The sequence below is a fragment of the Eretmochelys imbricata genome, chromosome 6 (assembly GCF_965152235.1).
Source record: "Eretmochelys imbricata isolate rEreImb1 chromosome 6, rEreImb1.hap1, whole genome shotgun sequence".
Lineage (NCBI taxonomy): Eukaryota > Metazoa > Chordata > Testudines > Cheloniidae > Eretmochelys > Eretmochelys imbricata.
Genome location: NC_135577.1, coordinates 83456849 through 83482290, shown reverse-complemented (window position 1 = coordinate 83482290; position 25442 = coordinate 83456849). Strand labels below are relative to the sequence as shown.

At 41.1% G+C, this 25442-nt stretch overlaps 1 protein-coding gene across 5 annotated transcripts in view; it reads left to right on the top strand.

The window, feature by feature from the left end:
- The first annotated feature begins 3134 nt into the window (after window positions 1–3134).
- HECTD1 (HECT domain E3 ubiquitin protein ligase 1) overlaps window positions 3135–25442 on the top strand; it is a 101138-nt gene continuing 78830 nt past the window's right edge. For all 5 annotated transcript variants that reach the window (XM_077818997.1, XM_077818995.1, XM_077818996.1 and 2 more), the window contains exons 1-2: window positions 3135–3283; window positions 9103–9368. In XM_077818997.1, the coding sequence (XP_077675123.1) occupies window positions 9229–9368 (140 nt within the window). In that variant the 5' untranslated portion in view covers window positions 3135–3283; window positions 9103–9228. The remainder of the gene's footprint in view (window positions 3284–9102; window positions 9369–25442) is intronic.

Genomic DNA, 25442 nt, shown 5'->3' with positions numbered 1-25442 from the left:
CTCTGGGTCGGGGTGGGGGCCAAAGCTGAAGCCCACAGGGGGTCTGTAAGCGGAGCCCCACCGCCCAGGGCTGAAGTCCTTGGCCTTGGATGATGGGGCTAGAGCTTCAACCCCAGGCCGTGGGGCTCGGGCTTTGGCCCTGGACCCCAGCAAGGCTAAGCCAGCCCTGGCGACCCCATTAAAATGGGGTTGTGACCCACTTTGGGGTCCCAACCCACAGTTTGAGAACTGCTGAATATAAGGTCTGTGGAAGTCAACAGGGTTTGGCAGCAACTGAACAGGATTTTGAAGATCAAAATATTAGATTTGGGAACCTAATGTGGTCATTGGGTGTCTAAATCCTTTTGTGGATCTAGCCCACAGATGGATAACGCTGAAGTTTACTTCCAATCTTTTAAAGCATATTTTGTGTTTATAGTAAATAATTTTTAAAATATGCTATTTGTCATTCTAACATGTTTTACAAATCAAGATTTATAACAGATTCAGAGACAAAAATCATAATTTGACAACCTTCAGCTTTCTTATTGATTATCATATACATCTGTCAGCAAAAAAATGCACTAGTTGTCTACAACTACAGCATATGTTTGACTTTTTCCCCCCGCATTGTTCTTTGATTTTCAGGAGAAATTCACAACTATCTGCATTTATGGAAGTCTAAACCTTTCAAGCTTAAATATAAGTGAAAGGAAATTGTTCTAGCACCATTAGATCTGAATGAGGTCGCTTTCCTGCTGCAGTTCGCCTCACTTTGGGCCTAATTCTTCTCTCACTCATGACACTTCAGTACCAGTGTAAATGAAAGGAGACTTAGGTTCTTTAATTTTAAAGACTAAGGCCCAGATCCTCACAGGTATTTTGGTGCTTAACTCCCATTAACTTAAGTGGGAATTAGGTATCTAATAATCTCTGAGGATCTGGGCCTGTGTCCCCGATCCCGTAAAGGCTTACACACATATTTAAGTGTGTGAGTAGTCCCACTGACCTCAATGTGATACACTCATTCATAAAGTTAAGCATGTGCATAAATGTGTGTAGGACTGGTCCAGTGACAGAAAAGATTACAGTAAAGCAGTAGACTGCCAATATGATGCACATGCTCAATGATCTTTGCTATCCAAAAACAAAGATAGAAACCTGTTTTTCTTTTTCTCTTACAAAATGCTTTCAGCAAGACAGTCTGGATAAACAGGAATCATTCTACAGATGGTGTTTCTTAATGAGTGACATGGAGACATTGGCATGTGACAGGTTCTAATTGTGTGACATGGTGTGACTGCCATTGCCTTTATGCCCTCTGTATACACCCATTCTTCTAATTACAGGAAATGTTTTTAATATAGGCAGCCGTGATACTCAAACCTGCTATAATCTTATTTTACAATATTTATATTATTGAGCCTTATGTGACTAACTTCCTTACCAAACCTCCATGTGATCCCACAAAGAAGAAAACTATTGTGAAGGCTAATTGTGCCTGAATATAGAGATTTTTGGTCTTTAACTCTAAATGTATAGCATTTTGCTTCCTTTATTTTTAGAATTAAATAGGATAATTGAATAACTATTTACAGTTTGAACTAAAGAGTTTATAGAGGGACATTACCCTCCTATGATAATTTTCATAACCAAAAAATGCAAAGTTTATACTTCGTGAGTGAATTAATGATTGTATAGTGTGAAGTTACTTCTGTCACAAAGGGCTTGTCTACATTACAAAATGTTACTGTGTTTGAACACAGTTGTGAAGAATCAAGTTCGCCGATACGATGCTGATCATGGTTTAATGATTTGCAGGACTGGGCTCCAACTGATTAAATATAAAAAAGGTTAAATGCACGAGTTAGCCATTGTATGCTTGCCTTAAGTTTAACAAACCAAAAGTGGACAAAATGGGCAAGAACTAAAACAAAACAAATCAAGACACTCTCATACAAAGAAAAGGAAAATGAACTGGGGTGGGAAGGGAAATCTTGTTTTGCATTCTTTCCCTTCTCCCATATTTGTCTGCTTATCAGCCACGTAGTGCCTGATTCTGCTACCTCTTAAATGGAACTGTTTTTGATGAATGGTACATACCTGAGTAAGGGGTTGTAGAATCAGAGTGTAAAGTTTTGGGGCAACACTGTGTCTTTCTACCTAGCATGTTATTGTATCCCAGTGGTCCCTAATGCGGTGCCCGTGTCTACTGATAGGAGAGGGAGGGACATAGGACTTCCATCTTTTTGAACCTGCAGTAGCAAGAGAAGCATCTCTAGATATGACAAATAAGAGTCCCAATAAGAAATATATCTGTATTGTTTAAAATTATACAATAGAAGAGTGTAACTGGGGTAGGGGTGTTTTCTTTAAAGATCCAGCTCTTGGAGTCAGGTGACTGAGAATCTCAGCTTTCATTAAAAGAAAAACGAGTTTTTATTGTTCAGGGCTGTGGAGAAAAGCTTGAAAAGCTGAAGCCAGAGTAAGCTAAAGGCTCTGTAACCAGCAGCTGAATGAAGAAAGCCCAAATGGCATTACTTTAAAAATATCTCATGCTTTTTAAGTCAATCTCATGAATTTTGAAGGATTGGGAGGAGCATGTCGCGAAAGCGGAAGAGTTCAAAAAAGAATTAGATAAGTTCATGGAAGATAGGTCCAACAATGGCCATTAGCCAAGATGGTCAAAGATGCAACCCCATGCTCTGGGTGTCCCTCAGCCTCTGAGTGCCAGAAGTTTTGAGTGACCCATAGAGATGGATCACTTGATAATTGCCCGGTTTTGTTCATTCCCTCTGAAGCGTCTGGCACCAGCAACTAATGGCAGACAGGATACCGGGCTAGAGGGCACATCGGCTGTTCTTCAGAGGGAGACGAGGGAGGGGAGGCAGGGATTAGGGGAACTGTGACGGGGAGAAGAAGAATCTGGTGGCCGACGGAGCACGCCCGCAGACGAGGAGGGGAGCTTCTCCTGCTGCGGTGCGGACCAGACGGGACAGCTCGGCTGGGCGGGACAGCCAGGCTCCCCTCTGGGCTTTGCTGCCGCAGCGCCCCCCATGTGCGCGGCGCGGCCTGCCCTGCCCCGGGGCTGAGCGTGACTCCGAGGCTGACTGGCTCGGGCTCCTCCTCCTGTGTCTGTGGCGCTAGTGGTTTCCCCTCCCCCTCAGGCCCGTGCTGGGCGGATCACGATGGATGCCGCTCGCTGCCTCCTGCTCCCGGGCTCGGGTCGCCACTGCCTCGCTGCCTTCCCGCGGGACTAAGGAGGGACGGGGCGGCTCCGGCGAGGAGCGTCCGGGGCGCTGGGGTAAGTGTCTGAGCGGGGCAGCGGCGCCTTTCCTCTGCCAGCCCCGGGGAGACGGAGCTCCGAGGGGCCTTTCCTGAGCCGCCAGGCCGGGTCACCCTGCGAGGCCTCCGGCTTCCCGGGAACTCGAGTGCCGCTGTCTGGCCTGGCGGGGTCGGTGCCGCCAGGGCCCGGGCAACCCAGCAAGGAGCTTCGGGGAGGCCGGGACAGCAGGCTGCGGGGAGGCGGTGCGGTGCGTCAGGGGCCCCCGGAGAGTGCGGGGGGCGGCAAGTCCCAGACAGACCGTCCCCTGGCTGGGGAGGCGGGGGCGGCAGGCCCCAAAGAGCCCCTCGCCGCCGGGATCGCGGTGGTGGCTGGGGGATGCGAGGCCGGTTGGCTTCAGAGTAGAGATTTCCCTTCCCCGGAGAACGTGTGAGGGGCGGCAGGGCCCCAGAGACCGCTAGGCGGTTGGGACCTGAGTTTAGCTGTGGCCTGGCCCCTTCCCTGTTCTGCCTCTGTGCTGGGGGAGCCTGTGTGTGTCTCTGCTGTATATTTGTCTGTTAATTTGGGGGTGTTTAAAGCTGTCTGGGGCAAAGGAGCAGCAGGTGCCTCGGTTGGGCACGTCCCAGTGATGCCGACTGTGGCACTGGTTTTTACAGGATTCTCAGGTCAGGGATCAGCTCCCTCGCTGTCTGCTGGTTCTCTTGCTTTTTTTTTTTTTTCTTTTCTTTTCCAGTTGGAGTTAATTATTTTCCTGTCTTACACCAATAGTGTCGGCAACGTGACCCTGCTTGTACTGACTGGCATTAGCTTATTTAGTCTTGGAAGAGAGAATGCCAAATGTATGATCCTTGGGGGGGGGAATCACAAATATTATTAAATCTTTTCTATTTACTTTTAATAATATTTTAATGACTTTCATTACAAAAGCATCCAGTCTAAAGAGACTGAGGTAATAAAAGTAAAATACACTTCGTGAGCAGTCATTTTGATTATTTAACATTTATTCTTTCATCAGAATCCTAAATTACAAAAAGACTGTGTTTGTCTCAAGCCTTTGTTACATCTTTGGGTTTTAAGCCTGCAGGAAGTAGAATTGCTGATTCAGTGTACATCTGTCTCTGTGCTGGGAGACAGTATGTTGAGAGACAGATTTTTGAGTTCTTTTTGTGAGTTCCCTCTTCCATGCCCTCAATGAAGTTATCGTTTAATCACTAACTGATCATGAGTAAACCAAGAAATCAGACCTTGTCCTGTGGAAGTTTAAACCCTTATTTGTGCATGGCACCCCTCCCCCTCCCAATTCTAGAGAATGTATGGTGGAATACTTTTTCAGCATTTCACCTTTGCAACCAAGTTTCATAATGTAATTTCATTTTTGCAAAGTAGGGATTTTAATAGCTAGGTTTTATGGCAAGTTTCATAGGGGTAGGTTGATTCAAAGCCTTTGTTGCAGCTCAGGTATGCAAATGATATTTATAGTTGTGTTGATCTTCAAGGACAAAGTGTATAGGGTAGATGTGACCTCTTGTTGATCTAGTGCAAGGTGGTACATAAGCATGTACTGTAGATCAAAAACATCTCTTAAGATACTGATAAAGGGACCTTCTTGATCCTGAGCTTGCATGTGCTGTGTCTTACTAGACCAACAAATAATGCCATTTACCATATATGTACACCTGAAACTCTGAATTTTGTAATGTACATTTATAATGGTTGAATTATTTGTCTTAAAAAAACTCCAAAACATTTAAAATGCAAATTTTTAGAAATACTATTTTCTCATCTCCCATTCTCTTCATTTACAATAGTATTCCACTTCTTATACATTATGTTAGAAATTTTAATTCTCTATAATCAAATAGAGCTTAAGGCCAGAAGGGATCGCTAGATCATCTTGTCCAGTGATTCTCAACCAGGAGTATGCGTACCCTACGGGGTAGGTAGAGGTCATCTAAGGGGTACATCAGCTCATCTAGATATTTGCCTAGTTTTAAAACAGGCTACATAAAAAGCACGAGCAAAGTCAGTACAAACTAAAATTACATGCAGACAACGACTTGTTTATACTGCTCTGTATACTATACACTGAAATGTAAGTACAATATTTATATACAAATCGATTTATTTTATAATTATATGGTAAAAATGAAAAAGTAAGCAATTCTTCAATAATAGTATGCTGTGCCACTTGTGTTTATGTCTGATTTGGTAAGCAAGTAGTTTATCAGTGAGGTGAAACTTGTGATTATGCAAGACAAATCAGCCTCCTGAAAGGGATACAGTAGTTTGGAAAGGTTGAGAGTAACTGATTTAGTCTGACCTCCAGTGTATCAGAGGCCACCAACACCATCCAACACTTGCACACTAAACTCAATAACTGAAATAAGACCAAAATATTACAGTCAATGAGTGACTAGACCAGTGGTTCTCAAACTGTGTGTTGGGACCCCAAAGTGGGTCGCGACCCCATTTTAATGGGGTCACCAGGGCTGGCTTAGAGTTGCTGGGGCCCGGAGCCGAAGCCTGAGGCCCACCATCTGGGGCCAAAGGCCAAGACTTCAACCCTGGGCGGCAGTGCTCTGTTACAGGCTCCCTGTCTGGGGCTGAAGCCCTTGGGCTTTGGCTCCTCCGCCTGGGGCAGTGGGGCTCAGGCTTTGGTCACCCCTTCTGGGGTCATGTAGTAATTTTTGTTGTCAGAAGGGGGTCATGGTGCAGTGAAGTTTGAGAACCCCTGGACTAGACTATTACATGCCACAGTTAGAGAATAGAACCAATGCCTGAGGTCCCTGCCATTAAGTGAGATATTTCTAGATGATCCCCAGGAAATGATGTAAACCCCACACTGCAAGGGAAGGCAAAACCTCCACAAGGTTGCTGCCAGTCAGACCCGGGGGACAGTTCCTTTCTGACCCCCATGTATGGTGATGAGTTAGACCCTGAGCATGTGAGCAATAACCAACCTGCTAAACACCTGAGAGACTGTTTGATGCTACCTCATAGCACCAGCCCACCCTGTCCAGTGTCCCATCTCCAGTTGTGGCCATATCTGATGCTTCAGAGAAAGGAGACAACCAAATAAAACAAGCCCAGAATATGCTGTCGGGTGGGGAATCCCTTCTTGACCCCTGCAGCATGAGATTACAGGAACATAAGACATAAAATGGGAGGGACCCCCAGGACTGTTGACCTAGGCCCCCACTCCATCACAAGTAATCCCTCTGCACAATTGCCCTCATGAATTTGTCCAGCTCTCTCTTAAAACCAATTAAGTTGTTTTCCCCCAGAAATCCTGTTTGGGAGGCTGTTCCAAAACCTCCCTCTTCTGATGTTTAGAAACTTCCTAATCACCAGCCTGAATTTATCATAGCTAGTTTCTACTCATTTGTTCTTGTGTCATCATTGTCCTTTGGCATAAATAGCTCTCCACTCTCCGTAGTATTTATCCTCCTGAAGTATTTATAGAGAGCAATCATATTTCCTATCAGCCTTCATTTTGCTAGGCCAAACAAGCCACACTCTTTCAGCCTTCTATTATAAAATAGGCCCTCCATTTCCCCTCGTCTTCCTAACAGTTCTTCTCTGCACCTGTTTCAGTTTAAATTAGTCTTTCTTGAACATGTTTGACCAAAATTGTACAAGGTATTTCAAATGTGGTCTTATCAGTGCCTTGTACAGTGGCATTAATACTTCTCTATCTGTACTGGAAATGCCTTTCCTGATGCATCCTTTGATCACATTTGCCTTTTTTGTAGGTGTATCACGTTGGTGGCTCACAGTTATCTTGTGATCAACCAGCACTACCGTCCCTCTTCTTTGTCACTTCCAACTGATGAGTCCCCCATCTTATAACAGAAATTCTTATTAGACCCTAAGTGCATGATCTTGCACATTGTACTATTGAATTTCATCCCAGTTCTGTTAGTCCAGCCTTCAAGGTCATCTAGATCTTCATATAATATTCCAGTCCTCCTGTGTATCACTCCCAACTTTGTATCATCAGCAAATTTTAGTAGCATGCACACACTTTTTGTACCAAGGTCATTAATCAAAAATATTAAATAACATTGGTCCAAAGACCAATCCTTGAGGAACTCCACTAGCAATCTCCCTCTGGTCTGATAGTTCACCTTTTAGCACAACCTCTTGCCTTCCCCTTTAGCCAGTTCCTTAACCACTTTACAATTCTTGTACTAATCCCCATCTTCCTTAATTTCAATAATAATTTCCCATGTGATACTGTATTAAATGTTTTATTGAAGTCCGAGTTTATAAGATCTGCTGCGTTTTCCTTATCTACAAAATAAATTATCTCCTCAAAGAAGGAAATCATGTCACATTGCATTACATCCCCTTTTCTGTTTACCTTCCTGAATTTAATTATTCTTTCCTTCACAGTGTGTTCTAAAGCCTTGCATTCTACTGAGGTCAGACTAATGGGTTTATAATTATCCTGCTCGGTTTTTTTCCCTTTCTTAAATATAGGTCAGTTGTTAACTATTCTCCAGTCGTACGGTACCACAAAGACTAGATAGTTTTTTATTAAAAATTGTTGATACGGGACTAGTAATCTTCTCATGTGCTAGTTCTTTCAGTTTTCTGCGATAGATGTTATCTGGTCCCCCTGATCTGAGCCTGTTAAGTTCTTGAAGTTTTTCTTCCACCTCAGTTGTGGCAATTTCCATTTCAGTCAGCCATCCTGCCTTCATGTTCCATATTATCATCCTTATTGGAAACCGAGGCAAAGTATTCATTTAGTTTTTGTGCCATTCCTAGATTATCATTAATCTTTTCCCCATCCACACTGTATAGTGGCCCAACCTCATCCTTCCTTATGCTCTTTTTAGATATATAACTAAAAATACTTCTAAAATTTCCTTGGCAAGAGCAAATTCAGCTTGACTTTTAGCAATTCTTGTGTTGTTCCTACATTTTCTAACCTCCAAGATGTAGCTTTCTTTGTTGATCAGTCATTTTTCCATTCCCTATAGGCTTTCTGCTTACTCCTAATAATCTTCTTGAGGTGATTTATTCATTCATTTGGTTCTGGAACCTTTCTGTACAAGTTTTTTCCCAGTACTTGGGATGCAAATGGCAGACCGTTTTTGTATCCAGGCAGACTGCACACTCTTCTGTTCTCTGGATCTGGCCTATCAGTTCTTCTTTGTATGGAGTCCCCAGTTACATAGACCTGTCTCTTCCTGATGTTGTTCATCTCTCTTAAGTTCTCTCCCTCAGGCTTTTGTACATTATCCTCATATTTTCCATGTGCTCTGATGCCTGGCTGTTTTCATATTCATAAAAACTATATAAAGGTTTCCTGCTGAGTCTTAAGTTGCAGATCTGTCTCAGTAAGTTTCATTTCATGCCCGTCTGAATGGATATGTACCTGTAAAATCTCTCTTGAAATTTCTTATAAAAAATATTTGAGCAAAGAGATGCTTTAGCATTGGGGAAGTTGGACCTGTGTTTTGAAAAGTGACATCAGCTGAGTCATTCTTCAGAAAATATGTATCTGAAAAATAAGTTTATAAGAAAATGTAAGTTATGAAAAATTGTTCCCCTCAAGGTTTTAGCTGTAAGTTTTCACTAAAAATAGTAGTAGAATCTAAAGCTTGCTTGACTGTGCCTGGGAAAGAAGGCGCTTGTTTTAAGTTAAGTAGAGCAACCTAATTAGGTTACACTCATGTAGGTTTAAAAAAAACCAACACCTTGTCATCATCTGGTGTGAGATCTTAAATGATGAAGTGAAAGATCCAATAGATGTCAGAAAACATGTTACAGGAGGAACAAATGGAAAAGGTTAATAAGACAGATCCTGATGAGTTGTTTCTTCTTTCCAGGTGAAGACTGCAAAAATCTGAGTCTGACTGGAGGGAAAGTTTCACTGTACTCAGACTATCCTGGCTTGAACACTTTAAGGATTTTTTGGTACTTTTTAATTTAAGCCAAGGCGGCTTTTTAAAACCATGGCAGATGTGGACCCAGACACGTTGCTTGAATGGCTACAGATGGGGCAGGGGGATGAAAGGGATATGCAACTAATAGCTTTGGAACAGTTATGCATGCTGCTTTTGATGTCAGACAATGTGGATCGTTGTTTTGAAACGTAAGTATATTTCTGTTCTTCATTTGCAGGGGCTTTCTGTCCTCCATTTGCAGGCTGTGGCAGTTTTATTTAACAACTTTTCCTTACTAAGTAGGTATATGTAAAGTTTGACATGCAGAACTAGAAGCTTCCGCAGTCTTGAAAATGTTATTGCAGAAAAAAATTTCTATTTTGTGCCCAGGCAATGCTCACTTCCAGAGTATTTTGAGTACCTACTCATTTCGCAATGAATGAAAAGTATGGCAACTGTGCAGTTGACAGGAAATACTAATTTGTGCACAGTTTATTTATTTTTTTTAAAGCTTGTTTGGTGTTGAAAAATCATATTCTTGTTTACCCCTATTAGAGAGCATTGCATTATCTATGTTTTTTAAAATAATAGAAAATAGTCTTTTTACACTAAAAATTGAATTATACTGTGTTATTTTAAAATGCCTACTCTGAGATTTTTAAGTTTTCCTTATGTGATATACAGTAGCTCTTGTTTTTAACTCTGCAAGCTAAAAAAAAATCATTAACATAACTGATGTTGGCACTTAATATTTGAGCGTTGATGATCCATAGTAATGTACATCAAATATATTAGTTTCTGTAATTGCTAAATAGTGGGTCTGGAAAGGATGGATTTTGATACAAAGGCATGAACAAATTTTGATCCTTTAAAAATTATTAGTACTTAATGTAGTGGTTTCCATTCTCCTTTTTGTTGGAGCCCTCTTTGCAGTGTTTTGGTGGATAGTCCGTCCTCTTGTCTTTCATTGCTCCTCAAGTTTCCTTGTCTCTCTATTATGTATTAGTACAGTTTCTGCTCCTCCACCTTTGCTTCTCCTCTCCTCCCCCCCATTTTCTTCCTCCTCTTTTCCATCTAATCACTAGAAGACGACCTTGGAGTTGCTAGAGGGTTCCCTAGTGCAGTGGTTCTCAACCAGAGATCCAGGGCCACCTGGGGGCTGGGAGCAGGTTTCAGGGAGTCCTCCAAGCAGGGCCAGCGTTAGACTTGCTGGCGCTCAGGGCAGACAGCTGAAGTCCCACTTCATGGGGCTAAAGCTTGGGGCCCTGAGCCCTGCCACCCGGGGCTAAAGCCAGAGCCTGAGCAACTTAGCTTTGCAGGGGCCCCTGTGGCGTGGGGCCCCAGCAATTGCCCTGCTTGCTACCCCCTAATGCCAGCCCTGGCTTTTCTAAGCAGAAAACCAGTTGTTTTGGCACTAGTGGGCTGTGGAGTTTTTACAGCATATTGGGGGTGGGAGGGGGTCTCAGAAGGAAATAGGTTGAGAACCCTGCCCTAGTGGATCTCTTGGATAGAATTATATATGCAGTTGTGTCTGAACTGAGTGCTGTGGAAGCATTTTTGTACGTGTGTCAGGGACCTTCTGGATTTTGAAGCTGTATATGTGTGAGCAGCTCCTGTAGTAGGAGCAGTCGTGGAGGGTTGGATATCTTTTAAGGAGCCTATATTCCATGGTGGCTTGAAAATCAGAAATTGATATAAAAATGTATTCATTACTGTGTTTTTACAGAATACTTTAGTGATTAAAAATTACTCTGTGGGCTGAAGAGTTTACAATCTATAGATATAATTAAGAATGGATATTTGTCACCGGGACGTGCATTTACTGCTCTTTTCCTCTGACTGTCAGTCCCTACTTGGGTATGGGGCCTGTCACCTCAGGCTGAGAAACACTAATTTACTGGCTCTTAACTTGGCTTCATTGACATAGGTTTGAGCGCACAGTTGAAAAATAACTGTTCTAGTGTATATTTTAGATGGGTTGTCCACTAAAATTCATACCGTATTGAACAAAAGTTGAAATGTAATCACAAGCTTTTATACAAATATCTTCATTTCTATGTTTGTTTGAAAATAGGTCTGAAATATAAACTTGTGAAACGTAAAGCGTGTGGGGTGTTTGTTTTATTTATAGCAGATTTTTGTCTTTAAATAAATCAGCTTCTCATTCAAAGTTTTTGGTTCCTTTATATTTTGTGTTTCTCTTTGTAAAAGCATATCTGATGAACACTGTGCCTTTGTTATAATGTTGTTTTTTTTTTTAAACCATTATGATTTATGGTTCCTAAAATGATATACTTGAGTTTCAGAAGAGAGAGAGAGAGAGACTGAAGTGTCCATTAAACTACTTCAGTTTTTTTTTAACAGACTAGATTTCAGGTTGATTTTGTTCCTTTATGAGCCTCTGTTTACAAAATGGCTTGTGTCTTAAAATTGGTTGCAATTTATAGGTCAGTGCTGGCCAGCATGTCCACATGTTGACAGCATAACTAATAGTTCTTGAAAATTATTTCTTGAATTGGTTTTCAATAATATTTTAAAAGAAATGATGCCTTGTCTAAATAGGGGATCACTGTGTGGCATGTGTGTTACAAAACACATTTTTCAGTAATAAATCTTGAAAATAGTTTCAGGGCATGGCCTAATTTGTAATGTAGACAGCTCTCTGACCTCCAGAAAAATGTCTCTGCAAACTTGAAAGCATGTTTTTTTGTGGTATAGCAAATCCGTGAGATGCCAAAGCAGATGTCATGCTTTAAGACCTTTGATCTGTGAAGAAATGTGATAGTTTATTTCAGGAACCAGTAAAGAGTGGCTTTTATTGGAAAGGATTGTGTTGAAAAATTCTTCCTTCACTAAATTGAGAGTTGAATGAGATCGCTTCTTGTATATTTTTGGGGTACAAAGTGTGTACTAAAATTAGTGGGAGATTTAACAGTGTGAGTTGCTGATGCTCAGCATGCCTTTGAAGATGACGGTGAAACCAGTCTCTGAATTTAGAGAAAGTTATGACCAAATCAGAAAGATGGGGAACAAGCATATAAAAATGCTTGCTCAGTATCATGATATAGGTGGAATCTGATCTTTATTGAAGCAGATTCCAAGGTTGAAGGCTAATAACAAATTATGATGCCAAGTGGTTAAAGTTTTAAGGGCTGTAACCCAAGATATTGGCATTTTACAGATGATGAAATTTTCTTCGGTGGTTAGTAATGCTAATGTTAATGAGTCACTATTTCGTTCATCTTCTAGTGACAATGATTCAGAGAGAGACTGATTGTTAGTCACTCAGCAGTTAGAATGGCTAGAATTTCAACCAGGAACAAAAACACTAGTAGCTCAAGTTGCTAAAACTTGGTGTGATATGATTGAGTAGAAACATAGTTCAGTTTCAGACAGTTGAATTTGAGGAATATAATTGTTATAATATAATTGAGGAATACAAATACCTTTGTAGCCTAAGGGAATGTTCCCTAAGCTGGGAAAGAGAAGACCAAGAGTTGAAATTTAACCTCTTATGATTGTGGTTTATATTCCTATGCATCGCACCATCCTTTTTTATTGACAAAGACCTCAAATCCCAATCCTATAAGGTAGTTAAGTATAGGTTGCCACTCCATTTTACAAATTAGGTGTTTTTTTTTTTTAAGAGAGTTTACACAAAGTTACTGCAGGAATAGAAGCTAAATTTCTAACATGTCAGCTCCAGTCAGGTCTAATCAGCTACATTGCCTTTCAGATTAATTATGTTTAGGCATGGGAAAATGTGGTTTTTACTTTTTTAAAAATAATTTCAACATATAGTGATATTTATTTTAAAGCTTTCTTTATTTTTATCAATCTAAATTTTTACAGTTACAGGAAATTATGGTCGGCCAACATCACATGTCAAAATATACAAAGTAAATACACCTCTACCCCGATATAACGCTGTCCTCAGGAGCCAAAAAATCTTACCACATTATAGGTGAAACGGCGTTATATTGAACTTGCTTTGCTCCACTGGCACGCGCAGCTCCGTCCCCCCGGAGTGCTGCTTTACTGCATTATATCTGAATTCGTGTTATATCGGGTCGCGATATATCGGGGTAGAGGTGTATCCTTAAATCAAACGCTAATAAATTTTCAAGCAGCATTTTTCTTACTTTGTGTATCTGTAAATTTAGATCATTATGGCAAGTATTTTTTGTCAGTTTGTGTGTGTACGTATAATCAAAATTTATTGATAAAAATCTAATCCTTCCCAGCGTAAATATGCTTTGGTTATCTTATCTGTAACCACAGAACTTCTTCCCTGGATGCATTCCACAGAACCACACACTTCTTCTCTGGATGCATTTTCACTGGAGGGAAAAGTGTGTTCTTACCTCATGTTAGCTGACGCATGGTAATATAGTAAAATCCGAGTGCAGACAAGACAGTATGTAGTCTTGACACAAGTTACACAGGTTGAAGTAAAGACTGTGTGGGAGCCTTGGGTTTACCCTGACCTATCAGAACAAGAGTTTGTAGTTTTAACTAGGATTTTACCTCATGTTAGTTAGCTAACATATGAAGTAAGAACAAACCTTTTGCCTCCTAGGAAAGACAAGGCCCCAGAATCAGGGATATAACCTGAGATTCCTAATGTCCAATGTGCTGCTGTTGTCTAGCAAAAAATTGTGTAGCCCCCAAGGAAAGCATGTCTAGTTCTTCTCTGTTGGCTGAACTAAACATAGACTAGCAGTTACTCCTGTAACTCCAGAGGTAGAGCTCTGAGCTGGGAGCCTCCTGTTGACTCATGAGCAGGGCTGTTGTAGTTGCTTGTGACACATTTTTTTTGTAAATTTGCTTTTTAAAACTTTTTAATTCACAATGAAACTATATACCATAACAGATTTGTAATGAAGAACTAGTATAATTTTTGGTTCTTTATACCATCATTTCCAGTAACTTCAGCAGTGTTAAGGTAAAATATCTTTCCGAACATATAGATTATGTGACAGCCAAATATACTGCTCTGTTGATAGTCTCAGGTCACTGTTAAGGTTTTACACTAGCATGCATATTTGATTAAATAGGGATAGGCATAGGTATTACTTTTTGATATCTGTTGTAGACGTAAGTGAAATCCTTATGGATTGTTGGATTGGGTTATTGGCAGTGTTGTAGGTAATGTGAGAATGGCAACAAATGCAGGACTTTTATTTCCCTGCTTTTAAGGTTTTGAGTTGGATGTGTGTTGCGACCTTAACTGTTACAAAGCAAAGCTTTTCTGTGTTTCAACTACTAAAGGGCTTGTCTACGCTTACAGTGCCACTGTCGGCACTTGGTGAAGACCCTGCCTACACTGACAGGAGAGCTTCTGTTGGTGTAAGTACTCCACCTCTCAGAGAATTGGTAAATACGTCAGTTGTGGATAACTCAAAGATTGGTATAGTGGTAAATACTGATGTACGCAGGGCAGTCATACAAAGCCATTGAAACAAAATACATTTTACTACAGCCAAATGCAGAGTTATACACCTATGAGCAAGAAATGCAGGCCATACTTAAATGATGGAAAGCGTGTACTTTGCAAAGCAGTGATTTTGAAAAGCATTTAGGGCAGTTGTGGGCAACCTGTGGTCCACGGGAGGTCGGTCAACGTCAGCAAAATGTCTCGTGGCCCACAATCAGATTACCCTGATGGCCACTTGTGGCCCATTACTGATTTAGGGTTCACAGTGGACAAGCAACTGAACGTGAACTCCCAGTATGATGCTGTGGTATAACAGGCTACTGTGATTGTTGGGATGTATGAGCAGGAGAATAGGAGTAAGGAGGTGATTTTAGCGTCTGTCTGTGGCATTGGTAAGATAGGTACTGGAATTCTGCATCCAGGTACGGTGTCCAAATTTAAAAAAAAGGGATTTTGAAAAATTGGAGAGTGTGTGGAAAAGAGCCACAGAATGTTGTGATCATAGAATATCAGGGTTGGAAGGGACCTCAGGAGGTCATCTAGTCCAACCCCCTGCTCAGTGCAGGACCAATCCCCAAATTTTGCCCCAGATCCCTAAATGGCCCCCTCAAGGATTGAACTCGCAAGCCTGGGTTTAGCAGGCCAGTGCTCAAACCACTGAGCCATCCCTCCCCCCCGGATGGTTGTAGAGAGTGCCTTACCGTGAGAGACTTAGAGAGTTCATTCAGTATCAAAAAGAAGATAGAGAGGCTCCTTGATTACAATGCATACGTACCTTAATGGGGAGAAAATGTCTTGTATTAAAAGGCATAACTACAGTTGAAAGATAAAACCGACAGATTCAAAGTAGAAATTAGGCATAGATGTTTAACAGTGAGGATGATTAATCACTGGAACTAATTATCCAGGGAAATGGTGGAGTCTCTGTCTCCTGATGTCTTCAGATCAATAATTGGATGTCTTTATGGAAGACATGCTTGGTTAAACACACATGATCGGGCGCAATACAGGAATAACTGAGTGAAATGTGATGGTCTGTGATGTACAGGACGTTAGATTTGATGATTAAGTGGTCCCTTCTGGCCTTAAACTCTACTAATCTATGAATATTACAATTTCCAGAGCACTATGCAAAGCTAATTAATGTGCATAATACTGAAGAAGATGAGAAATAATATCCATGTTATAGATGGGGAATTGAACAGAGAAGTTAAGTGACTTGTTCGGGCTGTTATGGTTGTGAAAACAACATTGCAAATATGAATTTAATCAGGTGGTGCTAGACTGTTTCCATGCTAAGGAGCGATTGTGTTAGCACCTGATGCATTGTGTTCACTTTAGTTTTAGTCTTAGGGCTTGTCTACAGTGCCAATTTACAGCACTGTAACTTTCTTGCTCAGGGTGTGAAAAAACACACCCCTGAGTGGAGCAAGTTTCAGCTCTGTAAAGCGCCGGTGTAGACAGTGCACCAGTGCTGGGAGCTATGCCCCTCATGAAGGTGGTTTTTTTAGAGCGCTGGGAAAGCTCTCTCCCAGTGCTGCGCCAGCGACCGCACAAGCCATGTTAAAGTGCTGCTGCAGCAGCACTTTAGCGTTGCCAGTGTAGACTAGCCCTTGTACTCACTCTCAGTCCGGCCAACTCAAGTGAAAAGCACCCCCCCCACACAAAGTGTTTTGTGTATGGACGGGACCTGAACTAAGAGTACCACCTGAATTATACTTTGAGTTAACTGCAGTGAAGACAAGCCCTGAGACACAGTTTTAGTTTAATTAGCTGGAGGGAAGGTTTGAAACCACTCTCCTTACCTTCACTATGTTCAGCTTCCCTTTCACTCCACTCCCATTTACATGGAGGCACCTGCTGGAATAGCTGCAGGGTATATTGTTTCCTGTATGGCTGATGATTGCGCTATGATTCCAGCTGGTAGCTACACTGTGGGATCTTCCTACCTGGGGTGGAACAGGATTTGTGAGGGCACGTTTAAAGTTTCTGCTCCATGAAAATGCAATGAATTTTAAACCCTGAAATACAGTAATCTGTTACAGATTAATCATTTAATCTCAGAATTTGAAGATGTTGATTAAGTGACTTTTCAGTTTGTTCCTTGTCCAGAATATCTGAAAAGACCTGAATTTTGTTGGTTTATGTTGAGATACAATGGGGTGCACCCACAATTAGCCTGTTACTGTTCCTTTGTTGTTTTGTTAGGTATTGTGACTCCTATCCCCTTCTTTGGACTACCACAAATGTATACTACTATGTTTTCTTTGTGGTGTTATTTGATTTAAAAAAAAAAAACCAACATGCCATAATTATAGAACACCTATGCAGAATATGTAGATAATGATTTACAGGGCTGACTGTATTTGGGACTCTCTAAACAAGAAAGCTGTTTCATCATTCCTACTTAAAAGTAGCATGTATCTGGATACATAGAGTCAGATGTCATCACAGATGTAGGTAAAATTAATTTGATTGTCCTTATATGTCAAAACGGCAAAGAAAACTGTCACAGAATGAGATTATCAGCAATATAAATGGTATATTGGACAGTTCACACTTCTTACAATGTATAGAATCTCTGAATACTTTATTTCAGTGATAGTTTTATCATCTTAATGAGCTGTTCATGTTAAATGTTGTTGTTTCCCAGAATTTATATTTCAAACTCTCTAAAGGTGCCATCTGTGCAGGATTTTCATTCCTGGGGTCTTAGCGCCTCAGAGATCAGGATGACTCCCTGAGCCATAATGTCTTCAGAGCAAAATGCAAAATCCACTTCTTTTGACAAACCCTTTGCAATTATACCACATCTAAATGAAAAACTAAACATATAAAGAGCTTGCTGTTGAGAGGGATGATGATATATAATGGAATAACAACGAGGAGTCCTTGTGGCAACCTTTGAGACTAACAGATTTATTTGGGCATAAGCTTCCGTGGGATATAACCCATTTCATCAGATGCTTGGAGTGGAAAATACAATAAGCAGGTATAAATATACAGCACATGAAAAGATGAGTTGCCTTACCAAGTTGGGGGTCAGTGCTAACGAGGCCATTTCAATCAGAGTGGATGTGGCCCATTCCCAGCAAGAATGACAAGAAGATGTGAGTAACAACAGAGGGAACATTATTTTTTGTCGTGACCCAGCCACTCTCAGTCTTTATTCAGGCCTAATTTGATGGTGTCAAGTTTGCAAATTAATTGAAGTTCTGCAGTTGCTCGTTGAAGTCTGTTTTTGAAGATTTTTTTTGTTGAAGAATGGCAACTTTGAAGTCTGTTATTGAGTGTCCAGGGAGTTTGAAGTGCTCTCCTACTGGTTTTTGAATGTTACAATTTTTGATGTCTGATTTGTGTCCATTTATTCTTTTGCGTAGAGACTGTCCGGTTTTGGCCAATGTACATGGAAGAGGGGCATTACTGGCACATGATGGCATATATTACATTGGTAGATGTGCCGGTGAACTAGCCCTTGATGGCGTGGCTGATGTGGTTGGGTCTTGTGATGATGTCCCTTAAATAGATATGCAGACAGAGTTGGCAACAGGGTTTGTTGCGAGGGTTGGTTCCTGGGTTAGTGTTTCTGTTATGTGGTGTGTAGTTGCTGGTGAGTATTTGCTTCGGGTTGGGGGGCTGTCTGTAAGCAAGGACTGGCCTGTCTCCCAAGGTCTGTGAGAGAGAGGGATCGTCCTTCAGGGTAGGTTGTAGATCCTTGATGATGTGCTGGAGAGGTTTTAGTTGGGGGCTGTAGGTGATGGCCAGTGACATTCTGTTACTTTCTTTGTTGGGTACCCTTCTGGCTCTGTCAGTCTGTTTCCTTACTTCTCTAGGTGAATACTGTAGTTTTAAGAACATCTGACAGAGATCCTGTAGGTTTTTGTCCCTGTCTGAGGGATTGGAGCAAATGCAGTTGTATCTGAGGGCGTGGCTGTAAATTAGGCCTGAAAAAAGACTGGGAGCGGCTGGGTCACTACAAAAAAATAATTTCCCCTCTGATACTCACATCTTCTTGTCAACTGCTGGGAATGGGCCACATCCACTTGGATTCAATTGGCCTCGTTAACACTACAAAAAGTAATTTTCCCTCTGTTGATATTCACCTGTTCTTGTCAACTGTTGGGAATGGGCCACTTCCACCCTAATTGAACTGGCCTTATTAGCACTGACCCCCCCCCCTCACTTGGTAAGGCAACTTCCATCTTTTCATGTGCTGTATATTTATACCTGCTTAGTGTATTTTCCACTCCATGCGTCTGATGAAGTGGGTTATATCCCACAAAAGCTTATGCCCAAATAAATTTTGTTAGTCTCTGAGGTGCCACAAGGACTCCTTGTTGTTTTTACTGATACAGACTAACACTGTTACCCCTCTGAAATATATAATGGATTTGCTTACACATCATAATTTTGGGAGGTGGTCAGTTATTACAGATATGTGGGACATAAAGCATCTAAATAGATGAGTTTATATAAAATGTTACTACTATAGAAAAATGTCTTCCTACAGCACTAAAATATTGTCAATTTGCAATAAATAACATTTAATTATAAAGTATTAAGTGATATGAAGACCCTGAAATAGAAATAAAAATTTACAGTCTTGTGCATTGTGTTGTCACGGTATATTCAAAATACTGCCTTATTTTGTACTGAGTGCTTATTTTCAAAATTTAGTAACAATTTTAAAAGGCAAAAAATCCCCTCCACTGTAATCATGTTCATGGGGAGAAGGCAGTACAGAGGCACAGGCATTCTCTGTGGATGATCTTGTGTTTCTGGATCCATGGGGAGTATGGGGTTGGACTCCTGCTGCTTATGTTTGGAAGCATAGAAGAGCTCAACAGAAAAATTATTGGAGGAAATTATGTAACTATCCAGTGTTTAAGATCACATGGAACAAAGATATAATCAGGCACACACAAATGCAGGAGTTTTTGGAGGTACAGTACTTTTGTAAGTGTACCTTTATTGTTTGTCAGGGCAAATCATCTTAAACTTTTAGCAGTAGTCAGGTGACTCCTGTCTTTTGAAAAATAGTCTCTTAGTTTTTTTGCTTGGTTATTTACTTTTAAACACTGTGCATTTAATGCTGCAAGAACTCTTTTTTTTTTAATTTTGTTTGAATCATATCCCAGCTCATTAAGGGGCTTTATTTACCAAAAAAACTTATTCTGTAGTAAAATGGAAGCCCCTTTAATGTTAAGTATTTGCTATTTTAATACAGTTTCTAATATAGTATTTACTATATTTATACAGTTGTTCAGCCTCTTTACTATGATAAATTGCTTTTGTGACTTGTTTTGGATATAACAAATACTGTGTGATACAGGTAACTGTTTTCTGGTGTTCCTGAAAGGGTATCAGAGTACTTTATCATGGTAACAGTAAAAGGAGACTGACTGAGGAGCATGTATTAAATGTCGAAGTACTAACAAGTTCTAGCAATTTACTGAAGTTTTATCATTTGGAGTCCTAAGCCAGGGCACAGCCAAGAGTTGACGTGTCAGTGACCTGCACACACAGGCAATAGGCAAGGAGGCATCAAAGAATGGATGCGCTGGTGGCTGTTGTGAAAGAAAAGTTTGCACCCTCCTGTTTTATAGATCAGGGCTTGTTGAAGAAGGAGTACATTAACACAGGTTTAGCTTTTAAAATGTATTAGAAATATTGATTCATTTTGTAACATTTTAAAAAAAAATGCATCGATAGGTGACTATCCTGTGCTGTGGGCACTTATTCCATAAATTAAAAATTACAACATAAGTGTAGCCAAAGTTCTGTCCATAAATATATCCGCCTCAATATTCAACCTTAACAAAGGCGTGGAGTAATAATTCTCTTCTCCCATCACCAGTTTTGTTATTGGTCAGTCCGGTGGAGGCACGCTGTTTTGCAAGAGAGCCCATTCCTTATGGGGGGAAAAAGAACTGTAGAGTGAATGATAAGCCACAAGAGTGTTGCGTTATCCTGGTTACATAATGCTAACCAATTCATTAATATTAAACAGTTATAAATTAAATAAAAATAGTTGAAATAATTCTCCATTTTAATAAGGTGTTTAGTTTAAAGGGATTTCAGTTGCATCATTAAAACTGGACAAGCATCTTAAATTGTATTATACAGTTTTTAAAAACAGAAACGTTTGCATTCTGAAATCAGTTTAGAGCAGTACAACCGTACATTTAAAAATCTATTTCCAGTGCACTCTCCTATTAACAAGTACTGGTTTGAAAGACACTAACACCAAATTTTAACTTTAGTACTATGGGTGGCTGTAGTTTACCAGATTGTCTTCTAATTCATTCTTTTTAAGTCACTTAAACTTTTTTTTAATATAAATATTATTAAACAAATCATATGGTTGGTGTTCAGTATCTGGAATGTTTTGAAAATCTTGTGTTACTTTAAACTTTATTTGATAACCTATTCTAAAGTGGAGCAGAAATACCATCAAACTTTTCTTACAAAAGAGGCTGAATGCATATATCACGCTTCCAGCTGTCCTTTGCAGTTGAGTGTTTTAAGTATGCAACATGATTACTGGCAAAAAACTGAACTTTATTTCCACTTGTAATATGCCCTGGGCCAAGGCTCTGAAGCCAACTATTCCTGTTACATGACAAGTGTCTTTATGTACTGAATCCAGTGGTTACTTCACAGAAGTAATTGCTGTAAGCCATTTTAGGAACACACTTTTTTTTTTTACAGCATTTAACACAGTGGGGTCCCAGAGGATGCTACCAGATTGTAAATAATAATGAAAATAATTACCAGTGAATATTTTTACTACTTCATTATCTTTTTACACTTGCATTACTCAGAAGCTATTGAGCTGATTTCATTTGGAACTAAGGGCTTGTCTACACGGGGAAATGTACCAGTTTGATTACACTGCTGTAGTTGCTTTGGTGTAACTTACTGTGGATACTCTCTGATTTTCTGGGAAAAAGCACTCTTATTCCAGAATAAGTATTCACATACGGAGTTATACTGGGGTAACTATAGTAGAATAGTTATATTGGCAAATTTCCCTGTTCAGATAAGTCGTTAGAAGTTGTTCTCCCTGATGTGACATAACCTATCCTGACACATACATCAGGATGTTGGCAGCTCAGGTCCCTCAAAGGACTAATATTTGTCTCAAATATTCAAATTGCTGATTCACGTTTCTAATTATACTTTATAGTGTTGCAGTTGTTTCTTTTCTTGGCATCTTACCAACATGTTTTTAATGTTCAGAACATGTTTTTCAGGTTGCTTTAACTTTCCACAGAGAGAACTAATATTGTATGGAGTTTGTGGGCAGTGATCTTTATTTTCTAATAAATCCATATTATTAATGAGGGCGTCTGAGGTAGTCTCAGACATAAATAATTGCAGTATTAGTATACTTTATAGATATTGTAATTATAGACAGATTTAAAACCAATTTATCTAATATAGGGGACAGAGACTATCCTACTAAATAAGGAGACAGGATTTCCCTATTAATACCAATTACAGATTGGAGTAGGCATTAAGGACAAATGTTGATTTAGAATAAATTTGATCTCAAAGACTCTTATGTATTAATCATAATCCAGTGCTCCAATAAGGTCTTTGGAATGTGATGACAGAAGAATCACAAGACAGTTTGCAGCAAAAGTTCTGGTCCCACTACAGAAACAGAGAGTCATGTATGGACACCCACAATGAGAGATGTGTAAATAGTAATAACTGCAGCACTAACCTGTTGTCTACACAACACCCAAAAGTTGTCTCTTCGGGGTGTGTTTTTATTTTTTTAAGGACCCTCTCAAGACAGTTTTAAGAATTGCCTGACCTGTGTACTTAAATTAAGTTGTTATAATAAATATTTTCAAGTATTAAAAACTAAAATCCAGAAGGAAATATTGATTACTTTAAAAAAAAGATTTTCTTGATGTTTTAAAAAAATCATTGTTTGACTTGTGTTTACCTGAATTTTAAGGACACAATTAAAGTAGCAAAGCTACTATACTGAAACAGAAACTTATTGTGCTATTTGAATTTCATTGTTCCTTTCATCTGAAATTCTGCAGTGTCTCTTTCTGGTTCCAGCTTTGAGTCCTCCCTCAACTTGAAACATAGTATATTGTAACAAAACATGTACTTGTTCTGCAACCATATGTTCTTCTCTCTCAAATTCCTGATTCCTTTCAATAAACATTTGTCACAAACGAAAATATCAGGGTAAAACCAGTTCTGATGCTGGAATGATTATTGGTTGTCATAAACTAGAAAGAATGTAGTTTGCTTTTTCTTGATATTGGCTAGGCTGTGGTGATGCGAGGTTTTTGTCTTTCAAATGAAGTACGCCATTGTAGTAGTAGAAGGAAGTATGTATGCAGCATGAGACTGTCATGTTTACTATTCTTTCAGGAGAGAGCTTAAAATAAAATGAAAACATTATTATTCTTCAAGTGTTTGTCTACACAGATTCTACTTTTGATGCAACAGTTCCCTTGTGCAAGCAAGATTAGATTCTTTTGGCTAGAGCTGTGTGCTTTCACTGTGCCTACACCCTAGGTGGTTTTCCACCTCCCCACATGAGGGCATGGATGGTGGAGCAGGCCATACTGCCCCTCAGTTTCTCCTTACCCTCTGTAGTTTCAAGATGGCATCCATGGCAGTGTCTACTTCTTTTGCACACTGCGATTTACCTTAGCTATTTAGTGTTGTTACTATTAGTAATTAGTGTAGAGTAGTTAAGTTTCCTTTTGCCCACTGGTCTATATAGAGAAAATATTAGCATAGCTTAGTCCGTAGCCTGGAAACAACTTCCCCACCACCCCGATACAGGGGTACTAGGATCATGGCAGAGGCTGTTACCAGGATTTAAGACTTGTTTTTCGCGTGGTGCTGTCATATCCATTAGTGATGGGCTCTCATGGTATCTGATCTGTCTGTGAATCACGCAGAATATGTCTTTCTCTAAGCACACCGAGAGAGCAAGGGAGGAGGCTGAAACTTTTCCTGCTTGAGAAGTTGATACAGTCTTCCTCAAAGTCAAGAAGATGTTTGGAAAAGCCTCAGCCCATTTCTGTCAGCACCCTGGTTTAGAGCCCTGCAAATCCACGGATATCCGCTTCATATCTGTGGACCATTTTTGAGAATAGTGGATTGGATCTTTTAATACAGAGCCCTCACAGGTTTCATGAGGCACTCCAGCATATGGAGGAGGAGTCAGCTAAGACAGGTCTTCATGTTTCATGGTCAAAGACAAAACTGCAAAATCTAGGACGAGGTCCACCCACGACTCCAATCTCTTTGAACAACGAAACTGTTTAATCAGTTTCCAGCTTTTGCTATCTGGGTTCTATACTTACCAGCTCCTCCAAATCTCACACGGAGGTTCTCTATTGAATTGGCATCGCAGCGTCTGCCATGGGCTGTTTACAGCAGATATGGAATAAACATAATCTCTAGTATGACAACCAACTTCAGGATTTATTCAAGCTGTATCCTTCCCATACTGTTGTACGGCTGCGAAACATGGACACTACGCTGCTCAGACTGGACAAAGCGGGAGGCTTTCCACACAAAATGTCTGTCTTGTATTGGGCATAAACTGGAATGACTTCATCTGTAATGCAGATGTTTATGGTCGCTCGGGTCTACAGACGACTGGGACCATTGTTCGCAGGCGGTGCCTTATGCTTTTTGGAAATGTCATGAAGATGCCACAAGACGTTCCAGCGAATGTCGTTCTCCGGGTGGCTTGTAACATTCAGGATGAAACTCCACCAACTAAGGGGTGGAGGCAGTCCAGAGGAAGACCCCCTATTACATGGGTTCACCAAGTCTGTTCCACTGTCAAACTTCAGGCCATCAAGCCTTTGCAGTTGCGCATGAACAGACCAAATGGCAAACAATCACTATGGCCAACTGTCTGGCTAAGCATTGAAGAGAGAGAGGATCGGATGCAGATACCAACCGCACAGAGTTCTACTCGTGGCATCCGTCTTGGGCAGCCCAGGAAGCGCAGCGCACTTGGGGCTGGCAGCCAGTAGCTGGGACTGGGCAGCAGGCTGGGTGTGGGCTGTTCAGCACCTGCTCGCCATGCTGCTTCCTGTCCAGCAGCTCGGGCCCCTCGGGCACTGCCAGTGCTATCATGGTTCTGCCTGGCAGCACTGGCCACGCTTCTAGTCCCGGGCCTGGCCCAGACCGCTGGCTCCTGGGCACCAGGGCCTAGCCCTGGCCACAGGGATTGGAGCGGGCAGATCCCCAGTGCCCCACTGTGATGGAGCACTCACTGCTGCTGCTGCCATGTGCTGTCACTCACAAGCCCCCAGGAGCAGCATGCGATGTGTTGCCCCTTCCTCCCTCCGCGCCGCCCCTTCTCCTCTAAACCCTGCCCCCGTGCTGCCCCTCATCCCAGTCCCCAGCCTCATGCTGCCTCTTCTCTGCCCCCCCCCCTTGGTCTATCCCCCCCCCCCCCCCCGGTGCTAGTCCTTGTGAGATGGCTTGCTGCTCATGTGCAAATGCAGATACAGGTAAAAGATGGCTAGTGGGTCGGATCGTGGGTTGATCCTTGGGGATATGGATCCACATTTTTGTATCTGCGCAGGACTCTACCCTGGTGTTCCATGACTCCCCTCTGAGCTCCCAGGCTGCTTCCTCTCAGGGGCCTGGTTTGTCAGTGTCTGTCTTGAAGGCTGGTCTTCAGTACGGGGAGATCGACACTACTGCAGTCGATGCATATGGGATCATTTTAACGGGTCTAGTGAAGATCTGCTAAATCGACGGCAGAGCACTCTCCAGTCAACCCCAGTACTCCAACTCTCTGAGAAGAAAAGGAGTACTTGTGGCACCTTAGAGACTA